Source organism: Platichthys flesus, chromosome 20, assembly GCF_949316205.1.
Source record: "Platichthys flesus chromosome 20, fPlaFle2.1, whole genome shotgun sequence".
NCBI lineage: Eukaryota > Metazoa > Chordata > Actinopteri > Pleuronectiformes > Pleuronectidae > Platichthys > Platichthys flesus.
Window position 1 is genome coordinate 20,051,257 of NC_084964.1, and position 16,239 is coordinate 20,067,495.

Here is a 16,239-nt window from a genome sequence, read left to right on the forward strand (position 1 = left end):
AAGACGACAATCTCCTGATTCATGGTCTGGATTTAAGACTTAGTGTCAAAACTCTGGAGCGTGAAGATGTTTTTCTGTAGATTTCCATTGATGCAGTTGACTCATGTTGTAAAGGCCTGAATTCAACGCTTGGTTTTACTTTAATTATTCATTCGATTGTTTTAAGGTATTCTTAGTTGTACAGAAAAGGTGTCATAAAATAAAATGTATTATTAATACTGTTATTATTATTAACTCAGGAAAACTCTGCTATTATTAAACAACATGATTGGAAGCTCCATTTTATAAATTAAAACTTGTAATTTTATTTTTTAGATAAAATAAAAAGAGCTATGTTTAATACAACGTAAACATCAGATAGAATCATTTAAGTTTATGATTCAGTTTGTAATGAGTGGAGCTCTGAGACGTTTCACATCTTCTACCAGGTGACAAGGATAAGACGTTTTTAGAGGTCGTGACTCGAGTCCCTCACGACCACAGCTCACCAGCTCTGTGCCTCAGACTGAGTTACACCATCGATCCCCACGAGTCTATTTCAGACTCTTCTTCACGTGCGGAGGTGAATCTGAGCAGCCGAGCGCTGAGATGTTTGATGCACATTCATTTTATGTTCACCTGCAGGGCTCTGGCACGTAAACAGCTTCTTTTACGATGGCAGAAACCAGAGAGTTGGTGATTCACCCTCAGTCGTGAGGCCAGTTTCAGCCGTGATGGTGTTGACGTGGGTCGAGCTTCTACAAATGGTTTGTGAGTGAAGGCTGCAAAGATAACACAGTTCAAATATGGCCTCATGCATGAGCGACGCAAATTAGGACGAGAGAGACGGAGGAAAACAGGACGGCCGGCACCAGGTGAAAGGTCAGGCAGGGAGACGGTAATGACGGCGGGGGGGGGGGGGGGGGGGGTCGTGGCGTTCGGCCCATCTGGTGTTGACGAGCTGACGTTTAATCGACTGAGTCCAAACGCTGCGTTTTCACTGACTTCTGGTTTTCACTGTTTGAATCTGTTTGACTCAGCGACAGCAGTTTGCTGATGAAGCTTCTTCATGTGATGTCATCATGTTAGACTCGTTATATTAATATATATAATATCAACCCCTGTCACTCACTGGCTCCTCTCTGACCTCATTAAACCAAAGGATTGAATTTAAATAATTATTGATATGCAAAATAAGAATTTTTGCAAATGAAACCTAGTTTAAAAACACATTTCCTCAATTGATCTGCTGTTGAATAAGTTCATCCCTTGATCATGAGACTAGATCTTTATTAAATAATTACGACGTTGAGAAACTAAATCAACAACTTCGGATATTCAGTCGTTCCTTTATTTCAAACTTTTTTCCAACATTTTTCTCTTTTAAATTTCAGTTGCAATTTGGATAAAAAACTGATAAAACCTTATTTATATTTAGATGTTTATATCTAATTAACGAGCAGCATAAAAAGCACAAAAACATTGAATAATTCTTGTTAAACCCGACCTTAACTATAAGTAAATCTGTTTCAGTATCACGCAGCAGTTTAGATCCTTTAAATCCTTTAAATCCTTTAAATCCTTCAAATCCTTTAGATCCAACTCTCTGTTCTTTCCCACAACACGACTCTGTCTCTTGAGATTTGTTTACAGTAAGAAAAAGTTGGAACATCAGTCTCATCCTTTAAATCCACAGTCGGACCAAGTTATTAGTTTTCTTGACTTTCTCCGTTCAGACTTTGACCCGTTGCTCTGTCTCTGCCTCGTTCTCCAGGGGAAGCACCAGGGTCATGATCGACTGGCCCAATGTGACGGCCCCCGGCCCCCGGGAGCCGGGCCTGAAGCCCGAGGAGCTGCAGAAGTCCCAGTGTGTGTTGGGCTTCATCCCGGTCATCTACTACAGCGTCCTGCTGTGTGTGGGAGTCCCAGGTACTCAGCCTCTCTGTCCACAGAACCGACCCGTTCAGGCCATTAGACGTCTTTCAATCGGCTGCTTCTCACTGAGCCTCAGTTCGGTGTGTAAACCGAGAACTCGTCTTTTCAGATCCAAAGTGGGAACTGCCCCCGACAGGAGAAATCAAAGCTCAGGTTCTTTGCTGCAGCTCTAACGGCCCATTCAGATAATCCAGTGTCGCAGCGTCTCAGCCTCTGTCGGCTCGTTTCACACGCGGCAATAATCCAATGATCTGACCGTCAATACGTTTGGGTTTATGAGCTCATATCCATCCGTCCCTGGAAAACCACCACAGCAAAACGTTTGGCCTCATTAATCCAGGAAGTGGAAATACCTGCCAGTTTGATGGAAGGTGTTCTCATTACTGAGCTCCGTCTACAAGTCGATGAATATTGATCGAGCAGGAATCAGGAGGAGAGCGACGATCACAACAAGAGGTCGAGGAGACGAGCGTCCACTCGACCTCTGGGTCTCCTCATTATCCTCACAGGGACATGGAGGTAAAAGGTCAGAGGTCAGAGTGAATATTAATATTCTGCTGTCGACAGAAACAGATCCTGACAGTTTTACATAAAAGACAGATCCATTGATTCTAACTTTCATCCGTTAGCTCAGAAGAACCAGGAAGTGTGAAGTAGTCTTTTCTTTGGAGGAACAGTTTCCTCTCACGTGACCCAGCGATGATCTGAGGTCAGAGGTCACCAAAGATTGAACTGGTTCTCTTCTTCCTGCTCTGACCTGACCTGACCTTTGTCTCTTTCAGTGAACGTCCTCACGGCGGTGGCCTTGTCCCGCCTGGCGTCCCGCACCAAGAAGGCTCTGTACTATTACCTGCTGGCGGTGACGGGCTCAGACATCCTCTCCCAACTCTTCATCATCTTCGTCGGCTTCCTGCTGGAGACGGCGGTCTTTCACCGGGACGTCCCTTCACTCCTGCTGCACGCCGTCAGCGCCGCAGAGTTCGCCGCCAACCACGCGTCCATCTGGTCCACCGTGCCGCTCACCGTGGACCGCTACGTGGCGCTGTGCCACCCGCTGCTCCACCGCCAGATCAGCTACCCGGCCCGGGCCCGGAGGATCATCGCCGTGGTCCTGGCGCTGTCCCTCGTGTCCGGCGTGCCCTTCTTCTGGTGGTCAGACATGTGGAGGAACAGCCACCCCCCCACGGCGCGGGACAGCGTCCTCATATGGACGCACGTGACCATCATCTACTTCCTGCCCTGCAGCGTCTTCCTGGTGCTGAACTCGTTGATCATCCGGACGCTGAGGGCGCGGCAGCGGCAGCAGCGCAGCCACGAGGAGGCGGGGCCGAAGTCGGCTCCTCCTGGGCGACTTGGGAAAACCACGGCCATGCTGCTGGCCATCACCTCGGTGTTCTCCGTGCTGTGGGCCCCCAGGACGGCCGTGGTCATCTACCACCTGTACGTGTCCTCGGTCCACAGGGACTGGCGCGTCCACTTGGCCTACGACCTGTCCAACATGGTGGCCATGCTCAACACGGCCGTCAACTTCTTCCTCTACTGCTTCGTCAGTAAGCCTTTCCGCGGCGCCGTGCGGGACGTGATGCTGCTGAGGGGGGGGCCGCTGTATCCCCGCCGCGCCCTGCCGCAGCACCAGGCCCCCGACCACGCCTCCATGTCCTCCCTGTACAGTGGGAACCACAAGCGCTGGCAGGGGGAGCCCACCCCCCTGTCCCCTCGCAGGGCCACGGAACCCTCGTGACCCTTCGCTCCGTCCTCTTAATCCCAAACCCCCGTCGGGCCCCGGGGACGACCGGCTGAGGCCAGGGCCGTAGCTGGAGCGACCTCGGCTCAGAAGAAGAATGTGATTGGTATCAAGTGTCAGCAGCTGATGTTCGTCCTGATAAGACGACAACTTATTTATTTTTCTTCTGAAGAATTTGTTTTTTTTCCCGTTGGTAGAAAAGTGACAGAATGTGTTTTATAGTCACGAGGAAAAAAGGAAAAGAGTTTGGTTTCTCTGTGAGTGAGTCGGGGGTTGGTGTCTTTCAGTCTGTGGTAGATCCTGTGAGTCTCTGTGAGGAGGAACGAGAGCTTCATCTGAGCTGCTGCAGTCGAGAGAGGATCCTCCACTCGGCTCCAGATCCAAAATCATCCTGAGATGAAGCTGGACGGAGAGAGAGGTGAAGCAGGAGCTGCTCTTCAAACACACTGACCAGCACAGCTCCACTAGACAAACCACACACACACACACACACACACACACACACACACACACACACACACACACACAGACACACACACACACACTCTAAAGTCCCCAGGTACATTTCCATTCTCTACAACAGGATTGAACTGAATTGAAGTTGTTGTGTAGATCTGTTTGTAAAACCTGTAACTGTTCATCTGCAGATATGATTGTTAGTGTTGATGAACAACATGTTGTCGATGTGTGTTTGTGTGTTTTTTAATGAATGCACGTGAGTAAAGTGTGTGATGATGTCGTCTGGTTGTTTCTGATCCGGTTCTGTCCGGATTTCAGTCACAGTTAAAACATTTAAACACCAGAGAAGTGAAGTGAGTTTGATTTGTAGAACTTTGTCCTGTTTGTCTCAAAGTGGTGGAACTGGATGAAGATTCAAATCAGTGTCTAACTCGTCTGTCTCTCAGTCCAGTTCAGTCTGTGTCCAGGGTCAACGTGTCCACAGCGAGCCACCTGCCTGCTCGTCCGTCCTCTCTGTGTTTCCTGTAACAGTGTGAGACATCGGGGTCGGTCGCCCCGCTTGGCCCCCGCGTCGCTCTGCTCTTGTGGCCCTCGCTGAGTTCTGAGAGTCCGGAGGCAGATGTAGATATGAAGCGTTTCTTTGAAGACGTCTCCCGCTGCTGACAACAACAGAGAGGACAGAGAGGACAGAGGGGACAGAGGGGACAGAGGGGACAGAGAGGACAGAGAGGACAGAGAGGACGGAGAAGACAGAGGGGACAGAGGGGACAGAGAGGACAGAGAGGACAGAGGGGACAGAGAGGACAGAGGGGACAGAGGGGACAGAGAGGACAGAGGGGACAGAGGGGACAGAGAGGACAGAGAGGACAGAGGGGACAGAGGGGACAGAGGGGACAGAGGGGACAGAGGGGACGGAGAAGACAGAAAGGACAGAGGGGACAGAGAGGACAGAGAGGACAGAGAGGACGGAGAAGACAGAGGGGACAGAGGGGACAGAGAGGACAGAGAGGACAGAGGGGACAGAGAGGACAGAGGGGACAGAGGGGACAGAGAGGACAGAGAGGACAGAGGGGACAGAGGGGACAGAGAGGACAGAGAGGACAGAGAGGACAGAGGGGACAGAGGGGACAGAGAAGACAGTAAGGACAGAGAGGACAGAGGGGACAGAGGGGACAGAGGGGACAGAGGGGACGGAGAAGACAGAAAGGACAGAGAGGACAGAGAGGACAAGGGGGACAGAGGACAGAAAGGACAGAGAGGTCTGAGGGGACAGAGGGGACAGAGGGGACAGAGGGGACAGAGAGGACAGAGGGGACAGAGAGGACAGAGAGGACAGAGAGGACAGAGGGGACAGAGAGGACAGAGAGGACAGAGAGGACAGAGAGGACAGAGGGGACAGAGAGGACAGAGAGGTCAGAGAGGTCAGAGGGGACAGAGGGGACAGAGGGGACAGAGAGGACAGAGGGGACAGAGAGGACAGAGAGGACAGAGAGGACAGAGGGGACAGAGGGGACAGAGAGGACAGGGAGGACAGAGAGGACAGGGGGGACAGGGGGGACAGAGGACAGAAAGGACAGAGAGGTCAGAGAGGACAGAGAGGACAGAGAGGACAGAGAGGACAGAGGGGACGGGGGACAGGGGGGACAGAGGGGACAGATAGGACAGAGGGGACAGAGGGGACAGAGAGGACAGAGAGGACAGGGAGGACAGAGGGGACAGAGAGAGGGGACAGAGAGGACAGAGAGGACAGGGAGGACAGATAGGACAGAGGGGACAGAGAGAGGGGACAGAGAGGACAGAGGGGACAGAGAGGACAGAGAGGACAGAGGGGACAGAGGGGACAGAGAGGACAGAGGACAGAAAGGACAGAGAGGTCAGAGGGGACAGAGGGGACAGAGGGGACAGAGGGGACAGAGAGGACAGAGAGGACAGAGAGGACAGAGGGGACAGAGGGGACAGAGGGGACAGAGGGGACAGAGAGAGGGGACAGAGAGAGGGGACAGAGAGGACAGAGGGGACAGAGAGGACAGAGAGGACAGAGATCGAGCAGCAGGCAGACGCTGCTGAGGACAGCGACTGGACAAACAGCTGGATGATGATATGATGTTAAGAAGCCGGAGCAGCTTTTGATTAAAGTGTAATGGAGTCTCGCACGTCCACAGAGGACACGGCTGAGGACATTAAAGAGCAGGTAAACTCTGCTGGACACTCGTCCTCCCGTCTGCTCGCCATCTGTCCCCTGTTCAAACACTGGCTTCCCTTCAGCCTGAGCTGCTGCTGAGCAGGTGTGGCAGGGAATCAAACACCGGGGCGAGTGACAAGTGAGTCCTATCAGATGGGACTTGTCTAAACACAGGAAGCTCATTGTGTCCAGCTATAAATAAGGTAGCGATAGACTTTATATAAAGATGCAGGACACGTGTCCACTTCCTCCCTTCGTACGAGATGAAGCTAAAACACTCGGGCGCCGCCATCTTCCCTGGTGACATCATCTGGAGTCTGACCAATCACGTTCGAGCAGCTGTGGCTGGCCGCAGGTAAATCATGTGAATCAGCTTTTTAATTTATCTACATTTATATAAAAGCCACACAACAGAAAACAGAGTGACAGTCACATGCAGATGAAACCTCATTGGACGAGCTCATAGAAACAGAAATTATTTGATATTAATTCCAGCTGGAGCAAAAGATTCTCTTCTTTGATAACAGGTGAAATTTGAAAAGTGTTTTTAGTCTTACTTCTGAAACTGAATAAAAAATGAACATAACATTAACTATCAATAATCAGTCAGGTGACTGAGACATGAGAAGGTGAGGGGGGCCTCTAGTGGCTGGAGGGAGAATGACAGAGCCAAAATGGAGCGTAACAACTGAACTGCTGCTTAAAAATATCATTTCTGAATATTATGCTCACTCGGATATAACAAAGGCCAAACCTGACATCACAAGAGTTTAACTTGAGACCTAAGAAAATAAATTCACATTAAAATATCAAAAAATTGCGATATATTTCATATAAAATCAACTGTAAGACACATGTCACAACACAGCTGGTAAATCAACTTTAGATGTGAAGCAGCTGTCTTGATATAAAATAGCAATGTTGAAATGACAATAGTTAATTTTAAAATGTTGTAATTTGTGACAGAAAAATATTTAGTTTGAGGCACAATTTACGAGGTAAAACATTTTCTAAAATGTTCAGAATTTAGTAAATTCAGACTTCTTGGATTTCGCTCTTCACCACCAGGTGTCGCCACACACCCACAGACTGCACGTGATCCTGAGTTTGTTTTGTTATAAGTTTTTATCAATAATAATAATAATAATAATAATAGTTAGAAAAAGAAGCAGAAGAAGAAGAAGAAGAACAACAACAACAACAACAATAAGAAGAAGAACAAGAAGACGAGGAAGAAGAAACTGGTCAAAGTGAGCAAACAGCGTCAGAAAAAAAGAGGTGTGTGTGTGTGAGAAAGAGAGAGAGAGAGAGAGAGAGAGAGAGAGAGAGAGAGAGAGCATCACAGTCAGATTCACATCGCGAGGAAACGTTCGTCCAATGATTCTTTATTCTCTTGAAACATTTCATTTTTCTTTCCAGATGATTTGACTTCTTCAGACTTTTCCTATTTTCTGTCGAGAGGAGAACGTTTCGCTTGTTTCCTGTTTTCCTGCCTCGATGCTTCGTCCTCGTGTTTTCAGCAGGTGAAGAACAGAAGTCAGAGGTGAAGCAGAGAATCAGGTTCGTGAACACATCACACTCATATTCTATTTATCAATAAGATTAAAGTTAGGGACATCCAGCTTGAGTTCATGTGATTAAACGTGTTTCTGTGTATTTAGAGACTCAGAGTCATTAATATGTTCTTACATGACGTCATAGAAGTGAGAACAGATCAGCAGCTTCACTCTTAAATAAACAAAGAATAAATAAAGTCTCTTAATCTGAGTTTATTGAGCTGAACGCGGAGTTTTGTGGTTACATGTTTATTATCCTGACACTCAAACTTCTAGTCCCAGTAGCTCCTGCACCTGTGTGTGTTTCAGTAACTGCAATAAAAACCTTTATAGACTTTTTTTTATCATGTGATAATTAAACTGGGGATGAGATGTGTTGCTCTGGAGCCTCCATCCACTCACTGGGCTTCGTGTTACATGTCAAAACTGATCCAGAAGAGAAACACGGATTTACAACAGGTTTTATTCTGATGTATCTTCTGGAGCTGTCAGTCGACTTCCATGCTGCACGTCAAGGTTATATTTATAAACCTGTAGATGATTTACCAGTTAACTGTCAAGTCGTGTGAGGAGAAGCTCCGACACTCACTGGACGTTTTCTTCGTGTAGATGATTTATCTCAGTTTCACGTGTTGAGGCTCCAGCTCCTCGGCCTCACCTCCATCTTCAGGGCGTCTTCACGAATCTGCTGCAGCGGCTCATTCGTGACTTTTTGCCTTGTGCATATTTAATTTTCTTCATTTCCTCTGTTTCGTGATGAGACTGTGAATCTGCGTTAACCACAGGTCTGAGTCTCACACAGGAAACTGAAGCAGCTGCTTCACCTGAAACAAGAACATCAGTGAGTATTAGTTCACTGAAGGTCAAACGAGCCTCCAGGTAACGATCATAATGACCAGAGAACTGATTCCTGCTCTTCAGAGAGATCCTGGTCCTGAGTGAGGACTTTGAAGAACCGAACGTCTGAAGTCGATTGGATTCAGCTGAATGAAACCAGATGTAACAAAGAGACACAAAGGAAACTCTGACTTGAAAAGACGGCAGACGTTCTCCACCCTGGGAACGTTCTGTCCCGCGGGTTCGATGCCCTCTCGCCTCCGTGATTCATGTGAAGTGTCCAGGATCAATATTTGTCGTCAGATCGTGTTAATGATTCACGTCAGAGTCCAGAGTTTCACATTCTTTTGATTTCCCTCCGTTTCTGAGAGACTTATTTTTATCTCATATTTGCTGTGTGAATAGTTTCTGACTCATTAGATTCTGATGTTTGCTCGATTGGGTGGAGGCGACGTCTTGATCCTTCGTCAGTGACGCACTTCAGCTTGAGATTAGTCTCACACATTAGTCTCTGTGTGTCCGTCCCTTCAGGTCCTGTTCCAGAGACACGTCTCCTGATGGCAGCCAACAACACGCCTCGGGGCTGCGGCCCTGACGTGGACTCGCTCTACCACAACCTGTGTGACCTCGGGGCCGTGTGGGGGGTGGTGCTGGAGGCCTTGGCGGCGGCCGGCGTCGTCTTCTCCTTCGTGCTCTTCATCTCGCTGCTGGCCAGCTTGCCCTTCATGAAGGACAAGGGCCGCAAGAGCTCGGTGGCTCTGCACGCCGGCTTCCTGGTCTTCACCGGCGGGCTCTTCTGCCTCACCTTCGCCTTCATCGTGGGGAAGGACTTCTCCACCTGCGCCTCCCGGAGGTTCCTGTTCGGCGTGCTGTTCGGCGGCTGCTTCTCGTGCCTCCTGATGCAGAGCGTGAGGCTGAACCTCCTCGCCCGGCGGGACAGAGGGCCCCCGGCCTGGGCTCTGTGTCTGGGGGCGATGGGGCTGTGGCTGGTGGAGGTGGTCATCAACACGGAGTGGCTGATCCTCACGGTGGTGCGCCACCCGCTGCTGCCGCTCAACCTCACGGCCGAGAGCAGCAGAGCCACAGCCACGCCCTGCAACATCGCCCACCAGGACTTTGTCATGGCGCTGATCTACGTGATGACCCTGATCCTGGCGGTGGTGGTGGCCAGTCTGGCCGTCATGGCGGGCAAACACAACCGGTGGAAGAGGGAAGGCGCCTGCGTCCTCCTGAGCGGCCTGTTCTCCGTGGGCATCTGGGTGGCGTGGATCGTTATGTACGTCTACGGCAACGAGCGGCACGGGGGGCCCACGTGGGACGACCCCACCTTGGCCATCGCCTTGGTGGCCAACGCCTGGGTGTTCCTCATCATCTACACCATCCCAGAAATCTGCTGTTCCACCAGCGAGGACGAGCCTGAGCCGAGCCCCGGAGACGAGCCGTACCCGAGCCAGGGAGTCGGCTACGAGAACATCCTGAAGGAGCAGGGCGCCCAGAGCATGTTCATGGAGAACAAGGCCTTCTCCATGGACGAGCCCACCCCAGGTCTGTACAGGCTGAGCTCCACGTGTCACTGGTTGTTTACTGCAGCTCCACAGTTAAAAGAGAAACACAACAGTTAAGTGTTTTAATGCTTGAGGCCGACTCTGCTTGTTCAAAGTGAATCTGCAGGAACATCCTTAACTTCATCTTTAGTTTGTCTGAACAAGACGTCCTGTTCTTCACGTCCTCGTGTTCCTGCTGCTCTCCTCCAATCAGAGGGTTCCCTGTTTGTTTGGTTATAACGAAGCTAAACTCTCATTTCACTCAGCGACACGTGAGTTGGTTCAGGTGAAGTTTAGTGGGACCTGCATCGTGTCCTTTGTGTCTCACTGAGTCGTACACCGTGTCTCCACCGGCCTCGTTCTCCTCAGTGACCTCGTTCAAGTCTGAATCCCACAGAAACAACCAAACACAGGAAAGTTACGTCCTCACGATGCTGTTGTGTAGTTGTGTAGTTGACGTGATGACTGGAGAGATGCTGCTGAACAGGATCTGAATTGTGTTCTTCAGTCACATCCTGCAGAGTGACGTTCTCCTTCAGACAGACTCACACATGTTGCTGCAGATCCAGTTTGTGTCTCTTTCTTCAAGAAGTTAAATCTTCTTCTGGTCTTCGGATGAGCTGCAGCCGTGGTCGACATCTGGGTCAAACCTCAGGTCCACGTTGCTAAAAGATCACTTTCATATTTTCCTTTATATTTCACCATATGGGAAACACACAGTCGTGGGTGTAGCAAGTGTGTCAGGGCAACAACAACATAGAGTCACTTCCTGTAGACTTGTGTCAACGGTAATAAGACAAATTCTGTTTGATGAACCAGGAAGGATGAACACAAAGTTTTCAGACTTCACTCTGAACACAAACATTAAAAGTGGCAGCAGATTGAGTTTGAGGAAGACTCACTAATGAGGAGGAAGAATCAACACTAGAGAACATTACAAACACACACATTCACTATTTAATATAATATAATAAGTGAACACAACATTACACACGGTCACTTTCTGTGTGTTCACTTTTCTCTTGTGTGTCCTCTGAGTCCCTCCCGTTAATCAGTGTCTAGAATCCAAATGCCTCGTTAGTCGCTGCACTGTGGGCGAGCCGCTCCCTCTCCTCCGCCTCCCGACGGACACACATCACGCCTTGTGTTTGCTTTGTGTCCGTGGCGACACAGAGGTGTGTGTCGATCGATTTCATCCAGAGGAAAGTGTGCGATGTTGTGAGGCTCAAAGTGCGACAGCGTCATCTCCTCCCACTGGTCAGACACGAGCTGGTCCCATGGTCCTGATGTGGTGATTTACTGGTGTGTGTTTGTAGTTGACACAATAACAACATCTCTGACGTCTCTCTGTCCATCACAGGCATCAAACCTGTGTCGCCGTACAGCGGGTACAGCGGGCAGCTGCGTAGCTCCGTGTACCAGCCCACTGAGCTGGCTCTCATGTCCAAAGCGATAGGAAACGTGAGTACACAACATCAAGTTTGTGTGTTTGAACATAACATGATGCACACACACACTGTATGGGTCATAAGCCCCGCCTCCTCCATGTCAGCAGATGGGACATGGACCGATCCAAAAAGGTTGAGTAAACACACAACAGAGGTTTCTGAGGTTTTGATTGGCTCTGCCTGATAAACATGGCTCCTCGCTGCTCTGCGTCTGTATATCACCTGGAAGTGTTTTGATTCCATCATGATCTACCCCCCCCCCCCCACCTCTGTGTCTGACCTGTCCCGTGTTGTGACCTCACGCAGCCTCGTCCAATCCCGTCCCAGGACCTGGTCATCCCCCGAGCCTCCACCGCCTCCGCCGCCGACAGCGGGAGCAGCTCCGCCTCCTCGCTCGCCAGGAGCGGGAACGCTGCGTCGGCTCAGACCAATGGAAATAGTGTAGGTCACACCTCCTCCTCCCACCACCCCCCCCCACACACACACACACACACACACCCCCCCACCCCACATTCCTGCTGATCACTTCACCTGCAGATGCTTCTCTGTTTCCATAGCAACTTCTTCTGCAGGTTGATGATGAATCGACTCTTTGTCTGATTGTGTTTGTGTTACTTTGTGTCTTTCACTCTGCACTGTGTGCGACGTGCTGTGAGAGAGAGAGTGAGAGAGAGAGTGAGTGAGAGAGTGAGCAAGTGAGTGAGTGAGCGAGCGAGTGAGAGCGAGTGAGTGAGTGAGAGAGCGAGTAAAAGAGTGAGCGAGTGAGCGAGTGAGTGAGTGAGTGAGCGAGTGAAAGAGCGGTTGAGCAAGTGAGTGAGTGAGAAAAAGAGTGAGCGAGTGAGCGAGCGAGTGAGTGAGAGAGTGAGTGAGTGAGAGTGAGAGAGTGATTTAGCAAGTGAGTGAGTGAGAGAGCGAGTAAAAGAGTGAGCGAGTGAGCGAGCAAGTGAGTGAGCGAGCGAGTGCGAGAGTGAGTGAGTGAGCGAGTGAGTGAGTGAGTGAGTGAGTGAGAGTGAGTGAGTGAGAGAGCAAGTGAGTGAGTGAGAGAGTTAGTGAGTGAGTGAGAGAGCGAGTAAAAGAGTGAGCGAGTGAGCGAGTGAGTGAGCGAGTGAGTGAGTGAGTGAGTGAGTGAGTGAGTGAGTGAGAGAGAGAGCGAGTAAAAGAGTGAGCGAGTGAGCGAGCAAGTGAGTGAGTGAGTGAGTGAGTGAGTGAGTGAGTGAGTGAGTGAGTGAGTGAGTGAGTGAGTGCACGCTGGTCTTCTTCTCTCTTTCTAATATAAGAGATGATTTTTCTCGTTCGATGTCTGGATGGAGTCGTCTTGTTTTCATCTTTCATCTCAAACCCTCTGAACGGTTTGAGTCGTCCTCCATCGTTCAGGATCTTCATGTCTCTCTCTTCTTCTGCAGGGGAACGGTCTGCACAGGACGTCCCAGTGGTGAACATGTCTGGACCCCCCCCCCCCCCCCCCCCGGTAGATGAACTTCACTTCACGTCTTTACACCTGCTGACTGTGCGCTTGCTGTTGTCCGTGGTTCGCTGAGCGGGTTCTAAGAGGAACCCTCAGCCCGACATGTGGAGGTGATCCCAGGATGAGCGGCTGATGGAAAACAGATAAACCTTCTATTGACTGGTTCCCTCCGAGTTCAACACACAACAAAGACTTTCACAAAGGTCGTGATTCAGCGTGAGCCGCTGCCACAGACGAGGGCCACGCTGCTGACCACGCAGAACCCCGGGGAGAATAGTTTAGCTTCATGTGGGGGGGGGGGGGGGGGGGGGGCAGGCAAGTAAACACAAGTGCAAAACCTCTTTCCTGCACACACACACACACACACATACACACACTATTGTTGATAAACAAAAGGTTCATGTGTAAAATTCCGCCGCTGCTTTAGAATTCATGTAAATAGATTTGATTGTGCATGTAAGAATTGTATGAATATTTATATTTAATGATATTTATAGCACTACGGGTGCTATTTAATTATTTTCTATAATTTTTAATGATAACCCAGACAACAGAAAGCTGACATCCCAACATCTATCGATACTTGGTCGTAAAAGTCTCCAGAGATTTAAACTCAAACTCAAATTAATTCTGTGTGGGAGTTGAGTCATAACTTAATGTACTGAGATGATTTGTTTTTAAATGAAACAGCAAATAAAAGTTGTGATGTTATGAATTGTGTGTTTTTCTGATGAAGATGCTCTAAAGTTCATGTGAGAACTGGAGGAGGAGAGAAAGACTCCAGAGACTCACACTCTGATTAGAACTTTAATATTCACCAACGTGAAGTATTAAGTATTTTAGATTCAAGATTCAAAATTAGTTTGTAAAAATACAGACAATTATAATCATGTCAATAGAAACAGTGACAACAGTTACATAAATCAACATTTCACTAACAGGCATATTTACAAATGGTCAAGAGTGTTTTTGCAGTTAGTCCCTGAAGCTGAAGTGTCAATCATCTCTTTGAATTATCATATATAATTTTACACATTCATTCATTAACTCCAGGATCTGCTGCCGTTTGGTTCGGAGCTGAAACTTCTGTGTTGTGTGAGAGAAACAAATTCAATCCTGCAAACTGTCGGGTCGATGCAGCTCCAGTGAATCCATCGAGGTCGTCAGAGGAAACAATCGATCGTGGTTTCAGATCCTCAATATCTCTGCTGAGGGAAACTACTGCAGCTGCATGTGTTTGAATCCCTTCTCTCCTGCAGCACTGACTTCACTTGTGTTTATGGTTAAACTGTAAAATATCAAAACTTAATTAAATTTCTGTCCCACAAGACTTTGATTTGTTCAGATTTAGATTTTAATCTCTAAAGGTTTACCAGACAAAATCTCAAACTCTTACTTTGATAAGTGAAACACTGATATTATTGGTCATTACAGTTTCACCATGATCAGTTATTAGCAGCTCTGTTGTAATCCTCTGAGCACACACACACACACACACACACACACACACACACACTCTCTCCTGCTCACATCTCTCTTGTCTTTACTGCAGCTTCCTGCTGTTTCACAGATTGAGAGCTGATCTGAGGGCTGTGGCCTGATAACCTGCAGGTTTCCTGAGGAGGTCACATCTATTTCTGCCTCATGTGTGTTTGTCACTGACGCTCAGAGGAAGCAGTGAAGTGATTCTGCTGAGGACCAGATAAGACACTTGTGAAGATAAATGGATCAATAAGCTTTGTACTGTTGAAAGCCTGGGACAGATTCTGTGACCTGGATTTATTGCAGCAGTAACGGACCCGATGTGCCGCTGACCCTGTGACCACACATGTTGTGTTTGGATTTCTATCACACAACCAGGTCCTCAGGATGAGACTCTCACAGATAACTCACAGAGTCTCCCCCTCCTGCTGAATGATTAGTCTTGTGTTGTAGTGCCGGTGATAATCAGCCCTGTTCCTCTTTGTGTGTCTGAGCCTCAGGGTGTGTGTTTGTGCAGGATGCTGCTGTGTGTTCAGGGGAATACGGAGAAACCACAGCTTCCTGGAACGGCAGCGCCGGAGTGTGAGAGACGTGTGACTGAGAGCTAATTGGTTCCCGGACCTGTTTCCTGCTGACGGCACCGGCAACTGAGACGCTGAGCGATTTGTCCAATCAGAAGCACACAAACACACAAACACACAAACACACTAACACAAACACTGGGTTCAATCCAGCTTCACAATGAACTGCAGTGAACTAAACACAACCACGTGAAGCTGCTGGTTGTGATATGTTTGATATGTCAATGACCGCAGAGGACATGTCCAGAAACAGAGGACATGTCCAGAAGCTGAGGACATGTCCAGAAGCTGAGGACATGTAGAGCACATACAGCACGTGATAATGAAAGAGGGATTTAATAACTTTATTGATATAGTGCTTATCAAAACAAAGTACAAAGGGCTGCACAACAACAACAAAAGAAGTAATACTATGGAATGAAAAGTAACAGGAGTATATATATATATTTCACTCCAGTGAAACTCTGATAGATTCAAACTGAGTCTGGAGCTCTGGGACTTCACCACCTGAGTGAAGGCTCCTCTGTCCATAACTACACCCCCCCCCCCCCCCCCCCTCCAGAGCCTGCTGGACTTGCTGCCCCCCCACCAGCCGTTGAGTTCTGCCTCTCATTTTAAAATTCACATTTGAGTTCAAACCACTCTGTGATTGCAGTTGTTCATTGACGGCTCCTCGTGCTGCTGCTGCTGGTGGCGGGGGGGGGTTGGGGGGGGGGCAGCCGAGGTGTGACCAGCCGCTGATCAGAGGAACACACGGTGCATTCAGGTCCTTCAGTGACCGAGCTCAGACCTTCAGCTGAGGAATGATTAACCAGCAGCTGGACGGGAGCTGTGTTCAGGGTCCACTCACTGAGCTGGGGGGGGGGGGTGGGTCCACGGGTCAGAGCAGCAGAAACGTTCATATCAACCCAGAATGATGACATCACCACACGGCTCAGATATGTAGCACGTCATCGTTAATGTGTTCTCCTCAAAAACATTACTACTCCACAGTGTCAACAAACATCAGCGAAGTACCAAAGTACAT

The 16,239-nt window shown here is 48.9% G+C and overlaps 2 protein-coding genes across 3 annotated transcripts; both read left to right on the plus strand.

The window, feature by feature from the left end:
* The first annotated feature begins 1,757 nt into the window (after positions 1–1,757).
* gpr142 (G protein-coupled receptor 142) lies at positions 1,758–3,690 on the plus strand. The gene is made up of 2 exons (XM_062413728.1): positions 1,758–1,908; positions 2,697–3,690. Exons 1-2 carry the CDS (start codon positions 1,770–1,772, stop codon positions 3,653–3,655), a joined length of 1,098 nt encoding a protein of 365 aa, XP_062269712.1. The 5' UTR covers positions 1,758–1,769; the 3' UTR covers positions 3,656–3,690.
* Positions 3,691–7,606: 3,916 nt separating this feature from the next.
* gprc5c (G protein-coupled receptor, class C, group 5, member C) lies at positions 7,607–13,860 on the plus strand. Of its 2 annotated transcripts, none has more exons than XM_062413703.1 (5): positions 7,607–7,859; positions 9,224–10,237; positions 11,597–11,697; positions 11,991–12,125; positions 13,088–13,860. In XM_062413703.1, the coding sequence occupies exons 2-5, from the start codon at positions 9,250–9,252 to the stop codon at positions 13,118–13,120; spliced, it is 1,257 nt and encodes a 418-aa protein (XP_062269687.1). In that variant the 5' UTR covers positions 7,607–7,859; positions 9,224–9,249; the 3' UTR covers positions 13,121–13,860. The 2 variants fall into 2 exon arrangements, with proteins under 2 accessions (XP_062269687.1, XP_062269688.1); XM_062413704.1 differs by lacking the exon at positions 7,607–7,859 and adding an exon at positions 8,413–8,696.
* The last annotated feature ends 2,379 nt before the right edge of the window (positions 13,861–16,239 follow it).

Excerpts from the sequence above, each read along its gene's own strand:
- gpr142 (XM_062413728.1), top strand. The coding sequence starts at position 1,770 with ATGATCGACTGGCCCAATGTGACGGCCCCCGGCCCCCGGGAGCCGGGC. Across the intron at positions 1,909-2,696 it reads GCTGTGTGTGGGAGTCCCAG|TGAACGTCCTCACGGCGGTG; the intron begins GTACTCAGCCTC and ends TGTCTCTTTCAG.
- gprc5c (XM_062413703.1), top strand. The coding sequence starts at position 9,250 with ATGGCAGCCAACAACACGCCTCGGGGCTGCGGCCCTGACGTGGACTCG. Across the intron at positions 10,238-11,596 it reads CATGGACGAGCCCACCCCAG|GCATCAAACCTGTGTCGCCG; the intron begins GTCTGTACAGGC and ends TGTCCATCACAG. Across the intron at positions 12,126-13,087 it reads CTCAGACCAATGGAAATAGT|GGGAACGGTCTGCACAGGAC; the intron begins GTAGGTCACACC and ends CTTCTTCTGCAG.